This window comes from Tympanuchus pallidicinctus, unplaced genomic scaffold, assembly GCF_026119805.1.
Source record: "Tympanuchus pallidicinctus isolate F22 unplaced genomic scaffold, pur_lepc_1.0 scaffold24, whole genome shotgun sequence".
In the NCBI taxonomy this organism is placed as follows: domain Eukaryota; kingdom Metazoa; phylum Chordata; class Aves; order Galliformes; family Phasianidae; genus Tympanuchus; species Tympanuchus pallidicinctus.
Genome location: NW_026294741.1, coordinates 9,742,340 through 9,768,782, shown reverse-complemented (window position 1 = coordinate 9,768,782; position 26,443 = coordinate 9,742,340). Strand labels below are relative to the sequence as shown.

The following is a 26,443-nucleotide window of genomic DNA, read 5'->3' as shown; positions in this document are numbered from 1 at the left end:
TGTTCGCCCCGGCGCGGAGCCGGGGCTCTCGGTCCCCACGCACCGCACTGACCCACTCCGGACCCCCATCTCAGCGCCCCTCCCCGCCCGGAGCCGCAGCACCGCAGAGCCCGCAGCGCCACCCGCCGCACAAAACGCGGGGCCGGGGGTACGCGGGAGCTCCGCTGGCGCGGCGCGGTTTGAGGTTATCGCACCCCGCGTCTTCCTCTGTTGAGTAAAACCCACTGCCGGGATCTGACGGCGCTGCGAAGCCGTCCCCCCGTCACCGAATGACTCATTTCCAGTTTTTTCCTTTTCTGTTCCGTTCGCGCCGGGATCTCCGGAGGCTGCCGCTTCGCATCCTGCGAGCCCTGCCGACTGCCCGCAGCCTTTTCTTCCGCCGAGGCGACGTCTCTGCCCTCGCCTTTTGTTTGCGACGTCTATTTACGGAGCGGCCCGCGGGGCTCCGAGCGCCTTCAGCCCCGCACGGACCGCAGCGCATCAGCAGGAGCGCCGCAGGACGCAGCCTCCCACGGAGGCCCGCGGGGCAGCCGCAGCTCCGCCGACACCGCGGCCGATACCGCAGCCCCGGCCGCTCTGCAGCAGTAGCAGCAGGCGATGCTCGGAAAGCAGCTCCGTGCTGCAGGACCGGGGGTCGCTCCCCTGCCTCCGCCCCCAGCTCGCAGCACGCCGGCTCCCCCCGCTGCCCCCAGGCAGTTACCCCCGGTAACCCCTCCCCGCCAAAGCTCCCTCCCCTCCCGTTGCTTTCAAGTCCGCGCGGCCACAGAGGTGCCCCCCCCGTGCAGAACCCAGGGACGCTCCTCCTCAGGGAACATCGGTGGCCCCCCATGCTGTCTGTCCCCATCTGCCACTGTGATCTGTGGTACCCGGCAGACACGCGACCCCGTTCCCCCGGCCGGGCGTCTGTGTGAGCCCTGAACGCAGCCCTGCACCAGCTGCCCGTTCTGATTAGAAGATGGGTGACATTTTCCTATGTGTGCCCACATTTGGAAATGCTGTAATTTCATCTGCAAAAGGGAAAATTCAAAGAGCACTCGCTGAAGGCTTTCCCTAAAACATCCTTAGGAGCAGCAGCACTTTGCTGTGCCCGGCTGAGGCTGTGAGCAGCAGGGTGGGAATCACCCATGTCCTGCTTTGAAAGAATGCCTCTTTGGTTATTGCTGGTTTTTATGTTTAAATTTTGCTCTCACGTTTCTGTAAGATCAGGGTTTTAACTATCAAAACTTGTATTACTGTGTGCACTTCACTGCAGCTGCATAACCTTACTGTTCAGCCCAGCAGCAACACGTGCTGTCAGAGGGCTCTGTCCTCTGCACTCCGTGCCATCCCAACAAAATGGACATTCTCAGACCTGCTGATTCAGACCCCATGCAGTGCTTCAGAGAGATGTGATTCAGCTGCCAGTGATAAGCATAAGCACACGGAAGTAGTCCAACAGAAATTAATTATTGTTTGTGCACTGGCCATAAACATACAGGGCTACAACACGAGCCATGAAACCCAGGTAGAAGGCTGAGCAGACTGAGCAGCTCTGTGCCATGAGCACCCCTCATCCCAGGCACAGCGTGGGTCAGTCCCTCTGGATTGTACTGCATCCCCAGGGACCACAGAAGGCTCAGTTCTGCTACTCCAGAGCTCGGCATTCATATCCATCATGCCTTATCTGCCACATCACATCGCCCAGCACGACTGGAGAGCTGACTCATTCACGAGACATCACCCAGTGCCGGGCCAAGAACACTGCTGTGCTAACAGGCCGTGCTTCCTCATCCAGGCTGGCAGCTCTTCTGCTGAAAAGGAGGGGTAGCAGGTGAGGTAGGCAAGCAAAGTCCTCTTTTGTGGCAGCATCCATGGTCAAGTTCACCCCTCGACCCCAAGCCCATGTGCTGCACCTCCTCCTCGACAGCCATCCCCTGCTAGGGAGGAACATGAGGAACATGAGGAGAAACCAGTTCCTATTTGTGTCCTGCCTGTGAATTCTGTCTTTTCAGATGTACTCAGCCCTGCGTGAGCTCAGCCTGAGATTTTTCTTCCTATCACTGCTGGTCTCCAGGTAATCTCACTCCTGTGAACATGAGCCAGGAACAAAAATAGGGGAATAAAAAAGGTTGAGAAAAGAAGAAGAAAATGGGTAAAAACTGGGTAAACATTGCAGTGTATTGCAGAGCTGGAGCAATGAGCCACAGCTCAGATGAAGAGCTTAACAGTTCAAAGTTCAGCTGCTGTGCAAACGTTACAATCCGTTCTCATCTGCAAAACATCCAACCCAGCTCTTCTACGAACTAAAAAGAATATCTGTTTTCAGTTGTATTCCCAAAGTCCTTCTGCTCATCTTTGCAGATAGAAGAGCCAGAAATTCCACAGACACAAAGAAATACAGAACGTAACCCTTTCCTCCAGTCTGGACTCCGTCACACGTAACTTCCTTGCTTTGGTTTCCATGTGATGAGGACCCTCTCTTTCTCAAGGAACGAACCAGTCTTAAATCACAGGTGGTCAGATTTTACTGAAAACTGACCTAGAGCTACAGATGCTCTATCATTAAGTTAACTACTCATTTAATTAAATCTCAAACAACATTCGTATGACCTTCAACATCACTCTCTTCTTTAAGAAGTAAATCTATCAAGTCAAGTAGATTTGAAATTCTTCTGATCATTTACAATTCAGTATTCAAAAAGCTCACAGGTCTCATGTAAGTATTTCAGTCTGCTCAGCAGAAACATGAACAACTGGCTCTATCATTAGGGCCTGGTAACAAAATGCCTCGAAACAACAGCATACCTGTGGAAACACAACGACTCTCAGAACAGATGGGCTACAGACCGCTGCCCACGTCCAGAGAGCTGCAAAGGAAGGGCTGCAAAGACCTTCAGGGCAGGGCACTGGGAGGTCCGTCAGAGAGGTGTGGGCTGCCCAGCCATGGAGCAGAGGCTGTCAGTTTGTCTGTCTGTCAGTCTGGGTTCCTGTGGCCGCTGCACGCTGGAGGCAGAGGTGCTGATGAGGTCCTGGGGGAGGCTCTCACGGGCCTCCTGCATCCGACGCCGAGCCCGCTGGAAAGCCTCTGCAGCACAGCAAATGACAGCAAGTCAGAATCATCAGACAGCCGTAGGGAAGCGGAAGGACAACTCTGCCCAGTGCACAGCAGCTATCGGGAGTCTCGCTAAGTACCACCTGCCTGCTGCTGCTCTCTTAACTTCCAAGCGCTGTCTTTGCTGTGTGCATAATGGACCAGGGATCGACCCCGTGCACCGCAGCCACAAGCTGTGTTCGGTGCCAGCCCAGGCAGCCCAGCCCAGGCTTTGCCCTCTTGGAGTGAGTATCCCTCCTGCCTGCTCAGCGCTGACACCTCCTCAAATTTCCAGCCACGTCAGATCAGAACATTAAACTTCGGCTTTAACTCAGAGAGAGCTCGCAGTGGGGGATAATTCCACTGCCAGCAATGGAATCTCCTGAAATATCCTGACCACCCCGTAAAAAAGGAGGTAAAGAGAGCCAAAGGCCCTCCACAAAAAGGAAGACTGAAGGCCCTACCCAAAACATTGTAGACAGAGCTCTGCTGGCTGAAGCCTCCAAGCCGGTCCAGAACACTCTGCATGCGATGCCTCAAGGCATTGGATTCCAGAAAGGCTCTGCATAAAAGTACAGCTCGAGGTCAGGGCTGCAAGAACACAGCACACGAGACAGAGCTTGTGCTCATGGTGCTGCACTCACTTGGACTGCTGCAGGCAGTAAAGCCGGAACGTGACATTCCCTGTTGTCTCTGTGCGAAAACCAAAGCGGCTCAGATGCTTTCCCTGCAGAAACAGAACAAGTCGAGTACCTACAGCCTGTAACCTATTACAGCAGGCTGACCCCGCAGAAATCAGTGTGCCCCACCAGGACAAGCACTCCTGCAGGCACAGAATCACTCCTTGCCCTGCTTCAAACAGAAACTGACGTCAGAGAAACAGGCAGACAGTTTCAGGCTGTGCTGAGGGCAGAACCCCTGGGAAGGTGACAGTGCAGTGCTGGGGGAAGGGCTCGACCTTGAGCACTGTGTTTGGCTTGGGTGCCACAACAGGAGAAAGACATCAATTAAAGAGATTCCAAAGGAGGACAACAAAGATGGTGAGGAGTCTTCCCTAAGAGGCTTGTTGGGCACGGAACATGCTGCTGAAGTTGGAGCTGCTGGAGATGGGAGCACATAAACAGGAAGGGGGACGGCTGTTTGTGAGGGTGGATGGTGATAGGAAAAGGGAGAATGGCCTTAAACTGAGACAGGGGAGGTTTACATTGGATATTAGGGGGAAGTCTTTCACCCAGAGGGTGGTGAGGCACTGGAACAGGCTGCCCAAGGAGGCTGTGGATGCCCCATCCCTGCAGGCATTCAAGGCCAGGCTGGACGTGGCTCTGGGCAGCCTGGGCTGCTGGTTGGCGACCTGCACACAGCAGGGGGTTGGAGCTGGATGAGCACTGTGGGCCTTTTGAACCCAGGCCATTCTGTGATTCTGTTATTCTATGATTCTATGAGTTGGAGAAGTGTCTGGACACAGGACATGCACTTCAGCTGTGTGTTGTCCTGTGTAGAGCCCAGAGCTGGGCTTAATCCTTTGGACCCCTTCCAACTTGGGATAATCTATGATTCTATGATTCCAAGAGCATAATCCACCATTTCCCAGCAAGAGCAACATCCCATACCTAAGCCTACCTTGAAGGCTGTTGGTATCCTGGCGTAGGTCATGTCTTCCAGCTCAGGAGACCCACCAATGAAAAATCTCCTCATCTCAGCAACTGCACCCAGCTCTACAGGGCGCCAGGTAGGGATGGTGAGCATGTGGAGACCTGAGACAAAAGAACGGGACAATTTAGCAGTACTGACCAACAATCATGGAGGACATCATGGAGTATGGATACCTGCTGATGAATGCCTACTGATTCCCAGGGCTTTCCAATGAGCAAGCCCCAGCCAGCACTGCAACTATGCCCTTCACTACGTGATGATGTCAGACTAGTTGTGAGCCTGGGATTTCACGTGGGACAGGAGGGGCTACTGCTATTGTGAAGATGGACATGCAGAGCTTTATCACACACAGTTCTCCAACAGAACCACTGGCAGAGCAAGTACAGCAGAACACAATGCTTCTCAACATGGCAGAAGGTGCAGGACACATCACAGCACTCCCTGCTGCTTCGCAGACGGCAAGCTGTTCACTTCAAAATGCAAAGCCTCCCAGAACTCGGCGCAGCTGTTCCTGAGAGCCACTGAACTCCCATTTCCCTACACACCTAACATGCTGCCCCAAAGATGCCTGCTTTCTTTACCTGGAGACGCTGGCAGCACCAAAGAACCATATCCTTCAACACGATACCTCTGCCAGAAATCCAGGGACAGAACCTCAAAGTAGAGAACGGGCCACTGAGGGAGACAGTCTGCAAGGAAAGGGTGCAGATTGGTGAAGAGGGTGAATGGTGAAGAGGGAGACTATCAGAGAGACAAAACATTCCTGAACGCTTAAACTCCATCACCAAGGAGTCCTTTCTCTACTTCCCCCAAAATGACAAACCTAGATGGATCCATGATTATTTTTTCATGTAAAAGATGAACCCTCAGACTTGAGGATGAAAACACATTGCTAAAATGCTAAAAAATTGGGAAAAAATCTTTGTTTTGTTGAGTCTCCGAGAATCATCAAACTGATTTCTCAAGTTGTCTTTGGGCAGTTATGACAATATTCACAAACAACTGATGAAAAAACGAGGAGCCTTTTTATTTCTGATCTTTCTCATCACTGCTGGGAACTATTAATTTGGACTATTAACTGGGATTGTCTTACAGGCCTCCAAGCGTTTATTTTCTCCACGGTGAAACAAACCCATCATTTTTATTCTAGGCAGGAAGTTTGTTAGTGTTGGTTTGATGCATATGTTAGATTCTAGTGGCAAGACATTCTGCAAAGCTGCCCAGAGCGGCTGCAAACCAAAGAGCAGCAGGGCTGGTGAGGACTGAGCAGCAGCAGCAACGCAGCGAAGCAGTAGGAAAAGGAAGCAGAGGAGCCCTGCTGAAAATAGAGCAGGAAATTTCCAAGTGACAAGGACTGTACAAAGATTATACAGGTCACTGAGTGTGTCTACAAACATCAGACTCAGCACAGAGCTTTAGCTATGTACAAAAATGTGCCTGTTTCCTCCACTGCAGAAAGCCACCCCTGTGTGCAGTACGACAGAACAGCAGTGCAGACCAACACACCAGGCATTCTGAGACACACAGACTGAGATCCACGTCGTTCTGCACACAGATGGAGCTGACTGTAAGCTGGAAGCAAAGCAGTGTCAATGAATACATAGAAACAGAATGCAGGGCTTAAAATGGCATGCGTGCAGAGGCTGTGTGGTGATGGGGAGCATGTCATTGAATGAACATTTCCCTGAAGTGGTCACAGCACCACCAAAGTTCAGGAACAATTTGGACAACGCTTTTAGAACGATGGTTTGACTTCTGTGTGGTCCTGTGTGGAGTCAGAGGTTGGAGCTGGTGATCCTTATGGGCCCCTTCCACCCAGCAATGTTCTACGACTCCCCAATTCCCTTGTTTACTCCTGTCCTTTCTCCTTGGCAAGGGAGCAGCAACATATTGAGTGGCACAATGCAATCAAGAGAAATCAGTTTCATATCACAGAGAAACAAGGAGACTCGCCTTCTGATTCGTCCTCTTGGGTGAAAAACATCTCCAAAGTGAAGGGGTAGCAGAAGTATGCCACGTTATCCTGGGGAAGGAACAGCACAGAGGTCAGATTCCTTGTCAAGAGAGTTCATCAGTGGTACTGCAGGGGCACAGACTGCAGGGAGAAAAAGATAAAAGGCAGAAGTAATGACGTCCAAAGGACCTGCATGCACTCTCACTGCCATGTTAATAGAACAGGCTGCTAAAAAGAATGGAAAAGGAGAAAGAGTAACACACTTCAAAAGACAATTCAGCTATTTGCATAGCTACTACACACCACCTCGGTCTTTACAGAACACCTCAAACAACATTCCTACTGAGGAACTGCATGACAATGAATATTATAGCATCCAAATTAGAGCAGATAAACAACACCAGAAAGTTGATAGCATTCAAAAGTGGCTGCATCCGAGAGCAGAGCTGGAGCAACTGAACTACCCAGACAGGAGGAGGGAAACATTCTGAGAAATCAGCTCACAGACTCTGTGCACTCCGTTCCCAGGCAAGCCAGAACAATGCTTCATTAACTCTGAGCATTAAAGCACACAAAAATCAAAGATCCAAAAGCAATCAGACAGCAGGAAGAAAAAAGTGAGAAACTGCTTTTACAGAAACTGCTCTGAATTTTAATTTGAACACAGCACCACCGTATAAGATGTCAAGTACCACCAGAATGAGGCAGATTCCTCATATGCTCTGCTCTTGGAAGGAGCTGTCGTGAGGATAGATCCATAGCTCGTTACACGTTTCACCTCAGAGAATGTCTGTTCCAACTCTGCTCTGCAGGTTTTAAAGTGTCCTTACCCAGCCCACTGTCTTGGTGGCACAGGTCTGAGTCACTCCTGACAGCTGCTGAAATGCGGGGCTTGACCAGTCTGGGAGGAGAGAACATGAGCACAGTGGTGAATGCTCTGGGTGGAGGAAGGACTCGTGTACCAGAGCTGCCTGAAGGACAAAGCCAGACCCAGATGTTCACCACACTGAATTTCCTTATGTGTATTCTGCTCCATCTTGCTCCAGGCAATGACTGCTCCCAGATCACCCTGGAACTGACAACACCAACTCCACCTTACCATGAGACTACCACCTTATCTAAAGGTACCTATCAGCACAGGCAGTATCAAACATCAGGGCATAACCGGAGGGAAGCCAGGGCCATTGCTTCAGGGGGGTTAAAAAGAAAGCAAGATGTACACGTTAGTGCTGGGAAGGTGACCAGCCAAAAGAGCACCAAACGTGAACACACAGTGGTGGGCACTGAAATCAGGTAAGGCCATTGCTGAGACAAAGAAAAAGGATGGCTCTTCTCTGCAGCATCAGGAATGAACCTGCGGTAATTTGCCAGACAGCATCATCACTGGCTGAAAAGCCCATGGATCAAACCCAGCCCAATTTGGAAGGGACACAGAGGGAAGATGCTGATGTTCCCCAGCATGTCTGTGTCCTTCAAACCACTGAGTTCTGCACTTCAGTTCTGAAGATCTCTGATTAGATCCCAGCCCCTACATTAACTTGTATCAACTTTTCGCAAAGCTGATCTGATGGATAAGCCAAAGCATGCTTCACTCCTTACATCGTTGTGATACGGCTAGAACCACGAATACTCACGTTTAGGCAGCTCCAGAAAGAAATGAACATAAAGGTTGTCATACTCATAGCCTTGAGCTGAAACTGAGAAAAGAAAATGAATTTCAGCCACTCACTTCCATATAAACTCCTCCAGAACTCACTGAAGACATCTGAGAGAGGCAGCCCAAAGCACCGGGGAAAAAGTTACTGCTGGAAGCTGGGAAAGGCCAGGGTCCTTAAACTAACAGATGTGGCCCTCAGAGATTATTCCTTCTCAAGTCTAGCCCTTCCCCATAAAACTGACAAGACTAGGGAGGTTACATACTTAACTGCTCTCTTTTTAATCATGTCTATTAATTGCCCAAACCGCTGCCTTCATTCATGTCTGTATGTCTGCACAGCACAGCTGCAGCATTTGTAACCCCTAACCTGCAACTGCCACACAACAGATGTGTCTGCAAGAGCAGGGGAAAAGAGGGAAACAGCAAAGGTTTCTAGAGAAACACCTACTGTGGACCAGGACACGAACCAGAAATCTCTGGACCCTTCACAGCTTCAGCTGCCCAGCAGGCAGATTTGCCCCCAGTTACAGCTCACAGTGAGACTCACCTACTTCTCCATTCACAAAAAGCCGCAGTGTACCAGGAAGTGTCTGTAAGAACAAGCAGGTGAAGGAGAGAAAGGGCTCAGGGACCACTGGTGGAACTTCACACAGTCCCTCCTTGCAAGGTCTCGCGTGGATACTTCACAAATACTTGTACTCGAGTGCTTCAGCTCGCTTGTTAGGGAGGAGTCATCACTTCTCATGTTGTCCTGACATCCCTCCCAGAAGTGACAGCTCTTCCCAGACAGAGGCTCCCCCCAAAGACTAAATTCCCATTCTGCAGGAGTTCACTGCTCTGTAAATCAGTTTTTGACAGACTTCAAGATGGATGTAAAATGTAGTGAGAAGTCAACTGCAGGAAGCACGAAATCACAGTCCTGCTTCTTCTGCAGTGTTACACAAGTGTTGCCACTTTGGCAAGCAAGACTTTTTTGCTAAAAAAGATTGCAGTTCAGATAACTTAGTGAGCAGGAAACTGCATCAGTGTGAGGGATGGGGAGAGCTGTTTATATGAACAAATTGATACACAGATGCATATGACATTCAAGAATTTAACAGCAACCTCTACCCCAAATACATGAACCATCTTTACAGTCTAAGGTCTTCAGCAATGCATGCAGTGCTCAGTATGCTGCAAGCCTGACGGATGCATGTGACCTCTGCAGACCCCAACATCCCTTGAAATCAGTACCTTTCTGCCCAATTTTCAGCAGGAGGCCACAAAGTAAAAGCTGCCTGTGCACCTCAGGAACAAGGACATCTTTGACTGGGGTACAACGGGCAGCCACACTGCCCAGGAGAGCACCACATCCCTGCTGAGCACTGCTGGGACTCACCATCTCAAATTCTGAGCCTACCAGGCTGCTGAGGTACTCCCTGTGCCGACTGTACAGCTGAAAACACAGAACAGGATAAGAAAAAGGGTATTTTGGGTTATATGTTATTACTTAGTGCAAAAAATCGTAACTTAAAAGCTAGTTAAACTGCTCGTGGACTTTTCTAACAGGTTTTTTGTTGTTACAGCACATATAGAGACATAAGAATCAAACAAAATAAAACATGCTAACTGCATAACATGAAACCAGCTTCAGAAAAGACCTCACCAAGCCAAATCCACCACAAAAAGAAGCTACAATCAGCAAATTTCAAAAAACACAATGGGAGATCAGTGCAGGTAAATTAGGATTCCCTTGCTGACCACAAAAACAACAGGTAAGCTTACAAATTTAACACTAAAACACAAGGCACAAAGTGAGATCCCAACAGCTGAAGCCATTATAGGTAACAAGAGATCATTTGATGAGTACACAGCAGCAAGAGGAAGATGAAGGAAAGGGTTTGCCCACTGCTCCAAAGGAAAGGAAAACCTTAGGCAGGGCCCTCTAGAAAGGTGTGAGTTTGGGTGGTTTCTTGCATCAACTCTGACTACATCCATCAGCTGCAGCCAGTGGCCAACACAACCAAGAGCAGCGGCACACGGACGCGGCCATCTGACCAGAGTAAGAAACAGAGCAGCGAGGGAACTCTGGAGTTCTGAAATCACTGGGCACGGTGAAACTCACCACCAGCAACATTCATTCTGACAGTCTTTGGTGTCTGCAGCACTAACGATTACGTGCTATGTGAGAGGCTGAGATCCCTCTGTCAAATCTGGACTGGTTAATGTCGTCAGTGCAGAGCAGTTCTTACATCTCTGAGCACACGCTGCTCACGCTCCTCCTCCTCCTGCTGCACCTGCACAGAAGCATTCTCAATGGTGTATTTCCACAACTCACGCTTCTGTCCGCCCAGCTCAATCCTGCAGAACCCAAACCACAAGGAGAAAAACCGCATTACACAAGAAACAGCCCGAGCACCAACATCAGCTGTGCCTCCTGAGGCAGCAATGCCTCCAGCAAGGCCTGTGTGGCTGCACACGGGCACTAACGGCCCTCTCCTCACTGCTAAGTGCCTGCCAGCATCAGTGACTCAAAAAGAGACGCCGTTTTGTGCAGTGCACACACAGCCTGCACCCCCGGGGCCAGGCTCCAGAGCCCAGCACATCACATGCACAGTGACACCAGAATGAAACAGCCTTAGACAGCCTTAGGAACAAATCTCAATAATATGCTTCAATTTAAGCGCTGAGCCACCCTGCTGATCAAGAGACAGCAGTTTCAGCCCCATGAGCAGCACCAGCCCTGCCCCACTCACCAGTAGGCTCCTCTGCTGCCAGTAAAGTCAGGCTTCACTGTGATCACCCCATTGCCATCCACCTTGATTGTACAAAGAACGTGTTCGTATTCCCTCTGACCAAGCCTAATGGAAGACATCAAGAAGCACAAAGGAAGTCTCAACAGAGCACACGCTTACTTGCTCTGGAACAGCAGAGCTGTGAAGGGACATGGGGGCACAGAAAGGCACAAACACACCCATACTTCCCTACATTAGCTTAAAAATCTTTTGGAGCGACACATTCAGTACCCCCCAGTGAGGTAAACACCAGAGAGAAAAGGCAGCTGGAGTTGCACTTGGAATTCCCTCAACTAAAGAGAGAAGTGGGAGATTTGAGTAAGGAGATGGGTTTGCTTCTGGGAAATTAGGATCACTTCAGGATTTTACTTACTTCCCATAAGGTCCCAAGTCCCCCATGATGTACATAGTCTGAACAGGAGTGTTAATCACATGATTGTTCTTTATAAATTCTTCTGAGGGCTCCCAGGTGATGATCTTTGACTTGAGAGAACTCGCTTCCCTGTCAGTAACAGAAGAGCACAACTCTGGCTCAGCAGAGCTCAGGCCAGCAGCCTGGCACAGCCCCCCCAGCAAGGAGTCAAACTGCCAGATTCTGAATCCAGCACAGCTCAAGGCAACAGCTGCACAGAACAGGCTGCCCTGCAGAGGGACACAGGGAAACCTGCTTCAAGTTCTGAGCCTGAGCCTGAACTCACAGTGGCTTACGGTCCTGTCTTCTCCTCCTCACATTGGCCATCCTCTCTGCCAGATATGATGGCATCTCACAGTCCGAGTCAGTTACCTTCTGGCAGTGCTGGAAGAGAGAAACAGAATACAACTAGCTTAATTACAACAGGACTTTTCTCTCACATGCAACTCTGCCCCTGGAAGTCAGAATAAGTATTTATACATGCAAGTGTAAGGAAAAGCTGCTTAAAGACCGCAGATTACCTATAACTGTGATCTTCCCCTCACTATTTTACCAACCAGTCTTTGTAGCATGAAAATCTGTTAACTTTGTTGGTATGTGCATATATATATATAATAGTTTATGTTTATAAGTGGAATTTTACTAGATTTTGCTAGTTCAAACAGCATGCAAACTAAAAGATGCTTGCTGATCACAAGGACCAGAAAGACAGCCCAACTTGTGGGATAAAGACCTTGCTGCTCTGCCACTTCAATGAACAAAGCAGACTTGCAGACAGCTAAGATCCTAGAATCCCAGCCCCTCTGACATGTCCTTGACAGCCTGTGGTGTCCAATGTCTGGCATCACAACTAAGAGGCTGACTCCAAGAGTCACTGCAGTGATAAATCGAAAGCTGCTTTGTTAGGTTTCACTCAGCAATATTATGAATTAGAGATGAGATAACCACATGTAACTACGTATCTGAAAGTGCAGAAAACCTGTAAGCAAGTCTGCTTAGGGTTCCAACTGAATCTGGTGCCCTGTGAAATCAGTGTCCAGAATTCTCACTTCGGTCAGCGATGTGCCAGCTGAGAATTTCTGTAACAACACAACTCTGCAGAGCCAAGTGCCTCCACGCTGTCCCTGCTCACCGCTCTGAAGTGTGAAGACCTCATCCTGTCTGGGACACCGAGCAAAGCTGCCCTGCAGAAGCAGTACGTTCTCCTGCTCTCGGGATACCTGGCACACTGTGCCACGGCCACAAAACAAACATCCCCCTGCGGTGAGCCTGGTGCTGCTGCGTGGACTCTGCAGAGCTACCAGCCGTACCTCCTCTAGGTTGGTGAATCGGTCGTGATCGGTGTAGGTGAAGATGCGGCGGTTCTTCCGACCCCCGGCCTTCTCCAGCTTCAGGATCTCTTCGTGGTACTGCCGGTCCAGGGGAGTCTGGCAGGCGGATTCATTCTGGTACAGATCCACCTCAAACTGAAAGCATCACAGGGGAGTCAATTCCAGCCATTTCTTGGAGGCGAGCAGAGCCCAGAGGTTCACGGAGCCCAGCACAGGCTCTGTCCGCACACACGGGGCGTCGGTCACGCAGACGTTCGGGGGCCGGGCGCGGTTTTGGAAACGCGATCAGAGAAAAGCAGCGAGGGGACGGGAAGAGGCCCGAGGGGCCGCACAGCCCGGGAAGGGCGGCCGCGGGGAGCCGGCACGGCCCGCAACGGGCACCCACCTGGCTGAAGAGCTTCTGCTGCCAGCCCACCTCGGCCCGCTCCTCCTCGGCCGGGGGCCTCCCGGCAGCTCCGTGCGCGGTGCGGGCGCGCAGCTCCGGCAGCTCGGGGCCGCCGCTCGGGGACGGCGCGGCCTGAGGCGGGAAGGGCCCGGCGGCCGTCACCCGTTGGATGCCGACCCTGCGGGGAAGGAGGGAGGGATCGTGAGACGGAGCGCGGCCCGGAGCCGGAGCCGGGCGGGCCGGGCGCTCACCGCAGCCGCAGGTTGCGCACAGGGTCCCGGGAGCGGTACAGCCCGCCGCCCGCCTCCGCGCTCCACAGCGGCTCCGCCATCCCGTCGCCTGGGACGCGGGGCGGCGGCAGCGCCCTCTGGCGGCCGCGGGGAGCCGAGCATTGCGGGCGGTGCGAGATTGCGGGCACTGCGGGCACTGCGGGCACTGCGGGCACTGCGGGCATTGCGGGCATTGCGGGCATTGCGGGCACTGCGGGCATTGCGGGCACTGCGGGCATTGCGGGATTGCGGGCACTGCGGGCACTGCGGGCATTGCGGGATTGCGGGCATTGCGGGCACTGCGGGCATTGCGGGCACTGCGGGCATTGCGGGATTGCGGGCACTGCGGGCATTGCGGGCACTGCGGGCACTGCGGGCATTGCGGGCACTGCGGGCACTGCGGGCACTGCGGGCATTGCGGGCACTGCGGGCACTGCGGGCACTGCGGGCACTGCGGGCAATGCGGACCGCGCCGCCTCCACGGCTTCGGACCGGCTGCCACGGTGCGGAGAGCCGCGCTGACGGCGTTGGCGTGTCTGGCAGGGTGCGGCATCGGTGGGTTGTGGAAGTACGGAGAAAACGCGGCCACTCCACTCCTTTAGTGCGAAAAACGAAGTGCCGCGATGCCCGAAGTTCTGCTGCAGTGGGGCTGGGCTTCTGGGATTGCAGCGGGTTCAGAAACACAACCGAATCTCTCACAATCGCTGATGCTCCGCGTGCTGCACGCGGCTCAGCTCCCAGGAGAGCTAAAACTGCCCTAATATATAAATAGCACCCTAATTAAAGGAACCTCCCTGGAAAAAGGCGGGGAAGCAGTGGCAGCAGCGTCTTTCCTAACTCAGCCACCTTTATAGAAGCTGAACGACGATGTTGTGAATGGGAAAGGGGACTTTCATCTCGAGTCCGACCAGTCAAGCAAGATGAGGAAAACATGCCAGGAGCAGCCTGTGCCAATAGCGGCTCATCTGACCCGCTGGCGAGCGACCCTGAGGGGGGCGTCTCCCTTGGCATTGGTTGCAGAAAAACCCGCTGTTAGAAAATGCTGTGCATCCCTAGCAGGAGCTGCAGAGCGCGTTTGACCGAAAGGGAGCGTGAGTGGACGGATCCCCCCGCCACAGCACCGCCTCTGCGTGGCAGTGAGGGGAAAATGTTGCGTTCTGCCCGGCAAACTGGTTGTATTGGAATGTTTAAATCCTGTGGGGGATGTTGCAGCGGGATATCAATGCGTTCCCAGTGCCAATGGTGCTCTGCATGGTCACACGCTCTTCAGATGTTCCCGTGTATTTTTATTATGTGGTCACCTGGCAACGAATGGGCACATCCAGCCTCCTTCAGCGACCCTTCCTGCACTTCATCAGGGTTTGCGTTTCTGCGGCAGGATCCTCCTTAGGGGTGCACTGAACGGTCCTTCCACATTATGCACCGCTTTGTTCAGCTCTCCCTGAGTTCCGGATGAATGCAGCCACAGCCAGTGCTGTGCTGAGCGGACCAGGAGAGGTGCAGAAGACCCAGAAAACACCTCTGTGGTTCCAAACCATCTCCTTGCCAGTGCTGGTTGTCTTCAGGATAAACCTGAGCTACATCAAACTGTGCTCAGTCTGTGGAAATTAGCACGGGGTTCACACACTGTGTGTGTGACAGAGCTCAGCTCGCTGGGGTTTTCACACCAATCCCTTCTGTTTTCAGCATTCACTCCTTTCTTGAGATGGCCATGTTGTGTCTGCGTGCCAAGTTAGGTCCATGGCAAACAGCTGTGAGGTCAGCAGGGCTCAAGTGGTGTGGCCAGAGAGTGGAATGGAAAATGGCTGGGTTAGAGTTAGGGGTGAAACTTGGAGGTTGTGGTCAGAGTTAGGGTTAGGTGTTAGGGGTTAAGGGTAGTGTTGGGGTTAGTGTTAGGATGATTAGGGTTAGGGTTATTAGAGCTAGGGTTAAGGTTAGGGGTTAATGATCAGGATTAGGGTTATCAGGGTTAGGATTGGGAGATGGGGTTAGGGTAAGGGCTAGGGGTTAGTGGTTAGGGTTTGGGTTAGGGTTAGGATTATTAGGGTTAATGTTATTAGGGTTAGGGTTGAGGTCAGCCTTTAGTGATCAGTGTTCAGGTTAGAGTTAGGGTTACTAGATTCATGTTCAGGGGCTTAGGGTTATTGTTAGGAGTTAGAGGTTTGGATTAGGGGTAAGAGTTAGGGTTAGGGGTATGCATTAGGGTTAGGATTAGGGTTAGAGTTGGTAGTTAGGGGTTAGGCTTTAGGGTTAGGGAGTTAGGGGTTGGGTTTGGATTAATAGGTGAGAGATTAGAGTTGGAGATAGGGGTTAGGGTTAGGGCTTAGGGTGATGGGTAAGGGTATGGGTACGGTTAGCTTTAGGGGTTAGAGTTAATGGTCAGAGTTTGGGTTGATGTTAGAATTAGGGTTATGGTTAGTGGTTAGGGTTAGTTTTTAGAATTTAGGGTTAGAATTAAGGTTAGGGATTAGGAGTTAGGTTTAGGGGTTAGGGTTATAGTTAGGGTTAGATTCAGGGGTTGATTTAGGCATTTAATTTAGAGTAGGAATTAGAGGTCAGGTTAGGGTTATTGGGAGGGTTAGGTTTAGAGGTTAGGGTTAGGGGTTAGGATTAGGGCTAGGGGTGAGGTTTAGGGTTAGGTTTAGAGTAAGGATTAGGGCTAAGGGTGAGCCACACTAGGTATGCAGAGTGACTTTTAGTTGACACTTGAAGTGCATGAAAGCCTCAGAAAGGGGAAGCAGCAACCAGCCATTGCTGAGCACTGCGCTCGCTGGGCATCAGAACTCAGAGGGCTTTTCTCAGCCTCAGGCTGATCTCTGATGAAATCTCACTGCTCTCTGAAGAGGTTTCAGTAGATACTGCAGTGCTGCTGATATCGTTACAGATGTTATTAGCACTGAAGGTGGAAAAGGAGAAGAAACGTTGCATCTTAACAAAGTCAGCTTCAAAAGTATTTTGCAATTCTCATTAAGAGGGATGGAAGCTCCTGGGCAATTTTGAATCTATTGGCTTCGGTTAGAGGAATACGGGCTCCCAGGAAATCTCATTTCAGTTGGTTGTGCTTCAAAGCATCCTGTCGACCCCACTCAGAGAGCTCCAAGCCATGATTGGAGGTTGAAGGCCCTTTACTATGCAGTGACCACTGGTGCCTGTGGCTGTGCTGGAGGAAAAGCCCCTTTTCTGGAGCTGCTGAGAACACGAGAATGAAGTTGGTCACTCCTGAAGATTTACAAAGCAAGGCAGAAATGAAGTTGGCACTGAAATTATTGGAGGTTTCCCCCAGATGTTATCTGGGCCTGCAGTCATCATGGGCTGCTCGGTCCCCTGCAGCAAACCAGGATTCAGAGATGTGGAAAACAACGCAGTAAATGGTGCGATTCTTAGCACTACGCAGCCTGGCAGCTGCTCTGCTCTGTCACAGGCGCTCAGGATGTCGGTCTGAAGCAGAATCACAGAATCACAGAATGGCCAGGGCTGGAAGAGACCTCAAGGATCACGAATCTCCAACCCCCTGCCACATGCAGGGCCACCGACCTCCACATTTCATACCAGCCCAGGCTGCACAGGGCCCCATCCAGCCTGGCCTTGAACACCTCCAGGGATGGACAGGGCATCCACAGCCTCTCTGGGCAGATGCTCCTCACCACTCTCTCTGTAAAGAACTTCCCCCTGACATCCAACCTCTATCTCCCCTCCCTCAACTAGCAGCACCCCTTCTGCATTCCCCTCCCCCAGATATTTTCCCATTATCCATAACTCTGAGATGGCTGTTCTCTAACCCACAGCTGCTGCCCCATCTGTCCATACTGAGCCTGAAAGGAGAAGTGATGAACCCCACGTGATGGTCACACAGAGGGAGCTGCACACCTTGGGCTTAGATTTATACATTCAATTTAATAAACTGGAAAATAAGAATCATTCTTTGCAATGCACAAAGACAAACCAAAGACTACCGCAAAGATACCTGTGGACATGTTGTGTTAATTAACCTAATTGAATGGACCCTCTCGCATAAGGTAAGGCTGAGGTGGGAAACCCAGGGCCTGGGGTGTGCAGACAGGCAGGGGTGCTCAGGGCGGCTCCCCCTGCGCAGCTCTTTGGGTCTGGACGGCTCCGTGTGCATCTGCCATCACACAGCTGTGCTCCGACATCTCGGCTGCATGCAGAGCTGCGCTGGGTGACCTGACAGAGCAGCAGCCTCTCCTGGCTTCTCAGAATGCTCAGGCACAGCTGTAGCTATGGAATAACGTCAGATTTCTGTCTCATCACGTTTAGCACAAGCACCGCACATTTTGCTACAGGACTATGGCTGTGTGTGACACCACTGGATTTAAGGGCAGCTCGCAGGGATGCAGCCTGGAGGAGCCCAGCTGCCCACGGTGAGGCCCTGCAGCCTCCACTCCCAGCCCAACCACGCCAGCAGGGTAACAGCACCAGCCCCGCGCAAGGCAAAGCCCCAAGGCCCCAGCCCACACCACGCTGGGGAGCATCAGGCCCGGCCGGGAGCAGCCCGCAGTGCTGGCACTGAGCTCAGGCTGGGAGCAGGGCACTTCTCCTTGGCTCAGCCTGGCGCTGCCCACCATCTGCTCCCGAGCCCCTGCCCCAGCAGCACCTGTTGCCCGCGCACCCTGCAGTCACTGAGCACTGTATTTCAAATAGTTTAATTTTAAAAATATTCTATTCAGTGCTAAAATATCTTTCCACTTCCACGCGCGGCCGCGCCTTCAGCTTCGCCAGGCTCGATCACAGATGGCGGGACATGCAGTGGCAGCGGGGGGGCCCAGCGGGGTGCCGGTGCGGGGAGCAGGGAATGGGGCACGGGAGGGCTCTCCAGGGGTTCCTGCACCCTCCTGTGTCCTGTCCAGAGGGGACAGGGCGTACCTGGGGAGCACGGTGGGCAGGAGAGGAGCAGGGTGCAGGACCAGCTGGGACACGGCAGTGCCGGCAGCCCCGCTCCCTCCCAGCCCCACATCACTCCAGCCCCTGCTTGTCCTGCGAGGGCAGAAGCTTCTGTGAGGGCCTGGAGGCAGAGAAGCGGCAGGCATGGCCGATGTGTTCAGTACCTGCCCTCCAAAATGGCAGCGCTCCTCTCTCTTCCAATGGCTTAGTAGCAGCTTATTGCACGGTGTCCCAGCGGCACGGAGGGCCACTGCCTTCATTCTCAGGGCGCTCCCCCCTCCCTCCTCTGCCCATCGCACCTACAGCAGGAACGCCCCAGACTACGGTCACAAGGGAGAAGACACATCACTTTCTGCAGATGGGACATGGCTCTTCTGTTCCCAGCACGCGGGACAGGGTGGACAGTGGATCCAGAAGCAGGCAAACAGCATCTGCCAGCGCGTTAGGGGTGATGGAGAGCGGGGCATCCCAAGGATCCCTCCCCCTGCGCATGCAGACCACGCACCAGAGACCCCACGCCACTACAGCACAGATCAGCAGGGAGAGTGGGAGCCAATAAATAGAGGCAAATTTGCAGGTACTGGTGGCAGCCCCATTCAGCTGGGCAAATCACTTGCAGGCTGCCTCTGTAGGGGCTGGTGGGAGGCTCCTGCTCCCGAGGGCAGGGCAGGCTGGATGGCGAGGCAGCAGGAGCGCCCTGTCCCTTGGGAAGGGCAGGCCAGGGAAGCACCCCATTCCCCAGGGAAGGGCAGGCAGCTCTGCGAGGGTCTGGCGAAGGCTCTCCCCGGGGATGGGCAGGCTAGCTCTCCGAGGCTGTGTGGCACACAGAGTTCTGATCGGCACAAAATCTCTTCAGAGGCGGTGCGCCAGAGTCCTCCTCCTCTTCAGTTACCTGCAAGAGCCAGAGGTCACCAGCCGTGACAGGAGCTCAGCACGCCTACAAGGCCACGTGGAGCTGCTGGACGAGGCTGTGTGTCACCCTGTGGAGACAGCCTGGGCTCTCCTCTGTGAGTCAGGCTGCTAAATGAGCCCCTGGGCATCAAGAGAGAGAATCCACTCCAGCCCTGGAGCCAACTATAACCAATTTTTTAATCCACCTCCACATAGTTTCTGCACACAATGTATGCCCTAAAACCTGAACTGAACCACAACACAACTTGCCAGGAGGTCTGGGGAGCTCCTGGGGGCAGTTTCAGACTTTTTGATGTTTCTGCTATAATGAGAAATCAAAGAAAGGTGCCCAGGGGAAAGGACTAAGATGGGTGAACATGCATTTAGACACGGTTTCTATTCTCCCTTCCTTACCTGAGTCTCAAGGGGGACCGGCTCTTCTTTTGTAAGAGTGGGAGGCTCATCAGCAACTTCCGAGGAAGGCAGAGAGGGCTCTGGAAGGAAGAGAAAGTTAACATATGGCAGATTCAGGTGCAGCCTGCTGAGCCCTCAGGCAGAAGTGCCTCAGCCTTCCTGCCCCACAAGCCGCACAAAGGAGGCAGCTCTGTCCTAGACCCAGCAGCACCCTCTCTGGGCTCCCTGGTCCAGCTGGACGCCTCCCTCTCTCCAGATAAGCAGCCATGCCCAGATGTCATGGAGCTCACCTTCCAGAGTCTCCTGCCCCAGTGTGGGTGGCTGTGAATCATCCGTACGGAAGTCAGATGTGTGGGCAGGACTCATGGACTCACTCTGCTGGGGACTGGGGCTGGAGTTGGGGCTGCTGTCCACCTTGAGCTGGTAGACGTCTGACAGGGAGCTCTGGTTGCTGTTCTCATCTGCAGAAACAGCACCTAGTGAAGAAGAGTACCTTGACCCAGCAGCACAAGCAGCCAAGGGCAGCACTGAGAGCCAGGATCTCATGGAAAAGGAAGAGCACAGTGTTTAAGGTACAGAGGATTCACAAAGTCACTGATCAGCAGCAAGAGCTTCCTAACGCAGCACTCCCCATTAGGATACAGCTGACGCACAGGACAGTGCATGATTCTACCTGGGGATATGCAGAGGCTGAGCAGAGGAGAAGTGACCCTGAGCAATTCAGAAAAATAAACGCAGTGTGCAAGGGCAACACAAAGCTCTGCTCTGTCAGATCTCACACCTGCAGCTTGTGCAAGGCCACCGTGGACTCTCCCTACTGCACAGACATTCAAAAGGATGAGGCCTCTTACTTTGGTACCAGAGCTCTGTGCCTCTTCTGTGTGCAAGGCAGCAATCTAACGCCACAGCAACACTCAACTTCTGTCCCAGAAGAGAAGGCAGCTCTGGTTTTCCTGGTAAAGTGGGGGCCAAACTGCAGATCTGCAAGACTGGCCTATGCCCTGCATGTACTGGAAGTGCTAACGCATAGCCTGATGCTCCTCAGACACACTGAAGGCTGAGCGGGGAGACTTGGGACAGGTATATATCCATGTTCAGCTCAAGCTCAACCGGCCTGCGTGCTGCTCAGCTCTGCCACACACCGCCTGTGGGCTCACAGAGGCAGTCTGAGCAAATCAGAGCAAATCAGAGGGGCGCACCTCGTGTCCCTGCACACCGCACTGCCGCGGGCTGCACTCACCTTGGAACTCGAGGAGCAGCGAGGAGTTGGCAGCCGAGTCAGCGGGGAAACCATTGGGCTCCCGTGCAACGCCGCCACTCGATTTGGATTTCTCTTTCTTGAGGAAAGGAAGGAAAGCAGAAAGGCGACGTTAGGGACGGGTGGGACACAGCTCTCCGGCAGCAGCCGCGGAGCGCAGCAGGGTGAGGTCAGCACGGCACCCACCTCCTTGCTGTCGGCCACCGGCACCCACTTGAAGATCCGCAGCGAAGTGTCGCCCACCGTCACCCACTTCTTCTCCCTGCAGGCACGGCATCAGAGCGCGCCCGGCACCGCGGCGGCAGACCCCGCCCACACCTGACAGCCCCCGCCCGCAGCACAGGCGGCTCTGATAGGCCCAGGGAAGCGCCCATCCAAACCGCGGCCCCGCCCCGCCGCTCGGCCACCGCCCCTCCTTGTGATTGGTCCACCGGCCTGTCCGTCACCCGCCCTTCCGCTTCCCTCCCACACTCGCTAGCCGATTGGCCGCCGCCCCCCTAGCACCGCCCGCCGCCGCATGCAGCGCTCTGATTGGGCGCCCGCTCCCGGAGCGCTTCCACCGGCAGACGGGTGGTGAGGTGATTGGCTGCGGGCCGACAGGCCCCACCCCCCCGTGCCCCGCCTCTCACCATCTGCGGACGCGCTCGATGGCCGCCATCACTTTTTTGATGTCATCCTTGGCGCGGCTGCGGGTCTCGGCGCGCACCGAGCGGCCCGACATGGCGCCCGCAGCCCCGGCAGCCCCGGCTCCGCAGCACCCGCCGCCGTCCCCTGCGCATGCGCGCGCCCCGCCCACGCGCTGCGCGCAGCGTCACGGCGCACGGCACGCCACGCCCGGGGGGAGGGAGGCGGGGGAGGGGCGCCCGCCGCGCGGAGAGCGCACTGCGCTTGCGCGGCACGCCCCGCCCGAAGCGCGCGAGGAGGAGGCGCGAAGGTGGGGCCAGCGTCCGCCATCTTGTGCGGGGCGGGGCTTGGCGCTGCCGCAGGGTTCTGCCGCCGCTCCGCGCCGCCCCGCGCCCGGCAGCCGTGGGCCGGAGCCGCTCCTCGCAGCCTCGGCCCGTTCAGCGGTCCCGTGCCGGCTCCTCCCGCCCCGCCCCTCCCTCCGCCAAAGGAGCGTGCGCCCTCCGTGCTGCCAGGGGCAGAAAGCAGGCAGGGAAAGCCGCGAGCGCTCTTTTATTGCAATCTGTTCGCTGTTTTATCGGTCAAACCCAGCGCGCCGCTCCCGCCCGGAGCCGCTATTGCTTCCTGCCGCAGATGGCAGCCAGCGCTTTCCTGGCACCGGCGATCTGCTGCTCCAGCCGCTCCCGGGTGGCTTTGGTGGTGGTTTTCCTCAGCATGGTCTCCATCTCCTCCACCACGGCGCGGAAGCCGGGGGTGTTGTGGAACACGCGGATGGCCCGGTCGCCGCACGACGCCAGGAAGCGGCCGGTGGTGTCAAAAGCCAAGTCTGCTATGTGCTGTCCGTGAACGCCGACAAAGCGCTCCTCCTCCTCCCCTCGGCGCGTGTTGTACACGGCGATGGTCGTGCCGCAGGAGATGGCCACCACGCGAGCGTCGGGGGACAGCGCGATGCGGCACGGCTCTGACACCTCGCACCTCCCGGTCAGCAGCAGGTACGGGTCCTGCTGCTTCTTGTATTCCACGTCTGTGTCCCAGAATTTCCACGTCCCGTCCTTGGAAACAGTTGCCATCCTAAAGGCGGGACATAAACCGTAGGTGACTGCGAGGAAGTTGGGTCACACTTGTTCGCTTTTCACTTCTGCAAAGCAGGAATCCTTTGCTTTGTGGACAGAGATTTGCAAAACATGAGCCTGGAAACGTGTGTACACATGGGGTCATCGTCCCCCTCCCTGAGCAGAGGATGGTCAAACAACAGGAGGAAACCCACGGGGAGGATGAGGATGGACCAAGGCAGTCCCTGCACACCCAGGGAGGCCCCCGGGGCAGGAGTGGGCACAGGTTTGAGTATGGATGGGCAATTCAGGCACACAGGAAGGGGGTGAGCACACGTGTCCTTAGGGTACTCCTTCACACAGTGATATAGCACGCTTACCGCCTCGAGTCATTAGAGAAGGAGAAGGAATATACACCAGCAGTGTGGCCTTTCAGCTCAAAAGCCCTGGTCACTTCCCGGAAGTCTCCGCTCTTGCCAAAACACACTTCCCAAACCTTTACATCAGGAGTAAAGCCACATGATGCTACAAACCTGAATAAAACAAAAAACAGAGCCAGGCTCTTACAGAGCACTGCTGTGGCTGGGTCATAGGGTCGGCTCTCAGCCACAGCACTGCAGAGCTCTTCCTCCTGCCTCTCGAGGGCTGCAGAGAAAGTGCTCTGTGAATCAGTCCTAACCAGACACCTACATTCAAATCTTTGCTTTGGTCTGCTGGAAAAGAGTTTTCCAATTTTCACTGAAACCAGGCTGGTAAAGGGAACACTATGGAAGGCCACCAGGGGACAAGGCAACTCTACAACTTAACAGCCTTAAGAGAAACTCCTTAGTAAAAATAAAGAAACTTAAGTTCTCTGACCCACAGAGTCACTGCAACTGGTGCATAACAACTGTCCTGCTACAGCAACAGGTTAGAGACAGAGCCAAGAACAAGGTTTTCCTGATAAGTAACCTCTTGGTTGTAAAAATTCCAATTTTGTTATTAATATTTAGAAATTTAAAAACAACTGCTAGGAACATTACTTGCTTTGCACAAACAGTTTGCACTGGCCCAGCTCTGCCATCACTGCCAATGTTCTTTGCTCTCCTCAGTGCTTCAGAAGGTGGTCAGCAGGAGCAGCAGTACTGAGACACTCCAACAAAGCACCAAATGTCTGAGACCACGGGTGGGAGTCAGCACTCCCAGAGAGACTCCTCCTGGGAGCAGGAATCATTAGAAAAACGTGGAACCCTCAGAAAATTGCATTACAGTGACAGCAAACTGCAGATGTTCTGAACTGATGATGTCCTCTGAGAAGGAGAGTGGTTCCTGGTTATTGCCATGGCTTCCCACTCAGCAGGAGCAGCCTGGAATACCTGCATGTTCCTCACCTCCCACAGGGTGACACAGCAGCATAGGCATTGTTCATCTGGTTAGTGTTAATGCTGGCAAGGACTTCACCCTTCGGGTTCCAGATCAGGATGGTGGTGTCACTGGAAGCTGTCATGATAAACTTTCCTGGAGAGCAGGGAGGGAAAAAAGGTAGAGATCAGGAGAGTTCCTAGGCCTAAAGCTTCCACAGTCACCAACAGCTGTAACAGTCCTGAGCAGAGCAACCTGTCTGCATCAGAGCTGTCAAGAAAACAAAAAGCAGCACCAAAACATCAGTGCTTCTGTCCTGGCACAGAGTGAAAAGCCGTGGCAGCAGGCTCACCTCCTGGGTATGCATTAGTGTTCAGTCAGGACTCAGCAGCTCACAGCTGCCAACCCAGAGACCCCCTGAGCTTCCCACCCAGTATCTTTCAGATCCCACTTGCCGAGCTCAGTACTATGCTCAGGTAATGTAGCAGACTTGATCAAGTTGTATTTTAACCAGAAGAGGTATCTCAAGCTTTCAAGTCAGGGATCGTAGACTCGTAGCTGATTAGAAGTCACACTACTTTTGTTCCTGATTACTGGTGGTGTCAGCATTTTGGGTATTTGCAGGTTTCCACTTGCAGTGCTTCCCCTTGTTTGTCTCAGCATGGACACTGAGTTGCAAATTTACCTCCAAGCTACTTGTTACAGGGTTTCAATTTTCACTCTTGCAGCCAAAGATCTCATTTAAAATTTTATGGGCTTTTCTTACAGAGTGGAACATGCGTCCACCCACTGCCAACTGTTCACTGTCGCACAGCTGAAGCATGAATCCACCAAGCCCTCTGCCATCAACATTCGCCCTCCTCAGGTTCTGTTCTAGGAGACACCAGAAGTCCAAGGTACATCCTATGCTCCTGAATTCCGGAACTCACTGGAGACACTTCTCACTGGCTAAAGCAAGACTGCCAAGCCAGAGAATAGCAATGCTCTCAGTACTGAGACCAGATCTCTTTTCAGCAGCGTTCCCAAAAGCCTAAAATAATACCTGTACAAATCAGGTAATTCTGAGCTTACACAGAAATTTCTCTCCTCCAATTATGTCTTCCAACTCACTTAGTAGCAAGCAAAGGCTAAAACATAAGAACCAGAAAAACAGAGAATCAAGCAGCCCTTGAGTAAATCAAGAACTCTTTAACATTTTCAACCCAGCAGCTGTTGCTCAAAAAGGAAACCAAGGTGGATCCGGAGGGCCGCGGCAGGTGAGCAGCTCACCATTGCCATACCTGTTTCTGCAACTCCTATGTTAATGACAGGAGCTTTGTGCTTCTTTGGGAAGTCCTCAGAAGAAGCAGTGAAGGTGAAGTTGCCGTCGTCCTTCTTTGTCATTTTATAGACACGAATTGTCTCTCCATTTGCCAGCCAGACAATGATCGCCCTAAGTGGAAGGACGGTAACTGAGCCATTAAGCAGCAGGTTGCCACTGTCAGCCTAGCTACGGCAGGTGAGTTATCAGTCATTCGGGGCACCTGGAGGAAAGGTGACAGATCAGTTGTGTTTTATGAGGACACCGAGCTTTCCCTGCGTCAGCTCAATTGCGGCACCGAATGGAAAGGAACACCTGAAAGCGACATCCCTTCCACTCTGCAGAGCTGCTTCACCAGCGCCAAGGAAAGCTTTCCACGCAGCCTTCCCAGCCCGCGGCCCTCGCAGCTCCCCGCGCACAGCCCTCGCACCGGGGCGGCGAGCACCGCGTTAACGTGGTGGGTCCCGCATCGGCGGCGCTGCCGATCCCCCACGGGACTTCCGCGAGGGGCGGGCGGGGTTCCCGGCCCCACCTGCAGTCGGGGCTGAAGCGGACGAGCTCGGCGTGGTCCAGCTCCACGTTGGCCCGCAGGCAGCGGTGCTCGCGCGCCGTGAAGTCGCGGGTGCTCCAGAGCCGCACGGTGCGATCGTCGGCGCAGGACGCCAGGTACTTGCCGCCGCCGCTGAAGTGCAGGCAGCTCACGGAACCGCTGTGGCCCTGCGGGGGAACGGCGGTCAGGGGCGGCGGGGCGGGGGCGGGGGGCTCCGGCGGGGCGGCGCGGTACCTTGAGGGCGGCGGCCAGCAGGCGGTGCGTGAAGCTGTGCTGTCCCGGCTTCTCCTTGCGCGCCCGAACCGGCGGCTTCGTCCTCCGGGGGCCCTCGAGCCTGGCGGCGGAGGGGCCGTTCGCCCCGGCGCCTGCGGGGAGCGGGGCTCAGCGGGAGGGCACGGGACGGAGGGGGAAAGGGAGCGGTACTCGTACTCGTACTCACCCTCATCCCGCGTCGGGGCGGCGGGCGATCCCCGCGGGGCGGCGCGGCGCAGGGCGGCCGCCAGCAGCAGCAGCGCGAGGAGCAGCCCCAGCCCCGCGCCCAGCGCCACCGCCTCCATCTTCCCGCCGCCACCTCAGCGCCACCGGGCGGCGACACCCAGCGCGCGTGCGCCG

At 54.0% G+C, this 26,443-nt stretch overlaps 3 protein-coding genes across 9 annotated transcripts; all 3 read right to left on the bottom strand.

Annotated features, from left to right (window-relative positions):
• Positions 1-1,427: 1,427 nt before the first annotated feature.
• On the bottom strand, positions 1,428-13,588 carry MKS1 (MKS transition zone complex subunit 1). 5 transcript variants are annotated; one of them, XR_008208101.1, is made up of 18 exons: positions 13,488-13,588; positions 13,237-13,414; positions 12,831-12,986; positions 11,807-11,904; positions 11,482-11,610; positions 11,070-11,174; positions 10,566-10,674; positions 9,713-9,769; positions 8,882-8,924; positions 8,312-8,374; positions 7,508-7,578; positions 6,677-6,746; positions 5,305-5,412; positions 4,691-4,824; positions 3,715-3,797; positions 3,535-3,632; positions 2,785-3,064; positions 1,428-2,065 (listed from the first exon to the last, which is right to left on the bottom strand). XR_008208101.1 is itself a non-coding variant. In XM_052688880.1 (18 exons), exons 1-17 carry the CDS (start codon positions 13,565-13,567, stop codon positions 2,898-2,900), a joined length of 1,749 nt encoding a protein of 582 aa, XP_052544840.1. In that variant the 5' UTR covers positions 13,568-13,588; the 3' UTR covers positions 2,140-2,784; positions 2,871-2,897. The 5 variants fall into 5 exon arrangements, 2 of the variants coding, with proteins under 2 accessions (XP_052544840.1, XP_052544839.1); XR_008208102.1 differs by having other exon boundaries at positions 1,428-1,790; XR_008208100.1 differs by having other exon boundaries at positions 1,428-1,787.
• A 4,562-nt stretch (positions 13,589-18,150) lies between these two features.
• Positions 18,151-21,748, bottom strand: BCL7B (BAF chromatin remodeling complex subunit BCL7B). 2 transcript variants are annotated; one of them, XM_052689057.1, is made up of 6 exons: positions 21,597-21,748; positions 21,154-21,229; positions 20,950-21,046; positions 20,000-20,185; positions 19,710-19,789; positions 18,151-19,296 (listed from the first exon to the last, which is right to left on the bottom strand). In XM_052689057.1, the coding sequence occupies exons 1-6, from the start codon at positions 21,686-21,688 to the stop codon at positions 19,204-19,206; spliced, it is 624 nt and encodes a 207-aa protein (XP_052545017.1). In that variant the 5' UTR covers positions 21,689-21,748; the 3' UTR covers positions 18,151-19,203. The 2 variants fall into 2 exon arrangements, with proteins under 2 accessions (XP_052545017.1, XP_052545018.1); XM_052689058.1 differs by having other exon boundaries at positions 20,000-20,170; positions 21,597-21,746.
• A 376-nt stretch (positions 21,749-22,124) lies between these two features.
• Positions 22,125-26,403, bottom strand: TBL2 (transducin beta like 2). 2 transcript variants are annotated; one of them, XM_052688772.1, is made up of 7 exons: positions 26,271-26,403; positions 26,066-26,196; positions 25,814-25,998; positions 25,262-25,413; positions 24,011-24,137; positions 23,021-23,173; positions 22,125-22,659 (listed from the first exon to the last, which is right to left on the bottom strand). In XM_052688772.1, exons 1-7 carry the CDS (start codon positions 26,386-26,388, stop codon positions 22,203-22,205), a joined length of 1,323 nt encoding a protein of 440 aa, XP_052544732.1. In that variant the 5' UTR covers positions 26,389-26,403; the 3' UTR covers positions 22,125-22,202. The 2 variants fall into 2 exon arrangements, with proteins under 2 accessions (XP_052544732.1, XP_052544733.1); XM_052688773.1 differs by lacking the exons at positions 25,814-25,998; positions 26,066-26,196; positions 26,271-26,403 and adding an exon at positions 25,505-25,733.
• Positions 26,404-26,443: the final 40 nt, after the last annotated feature.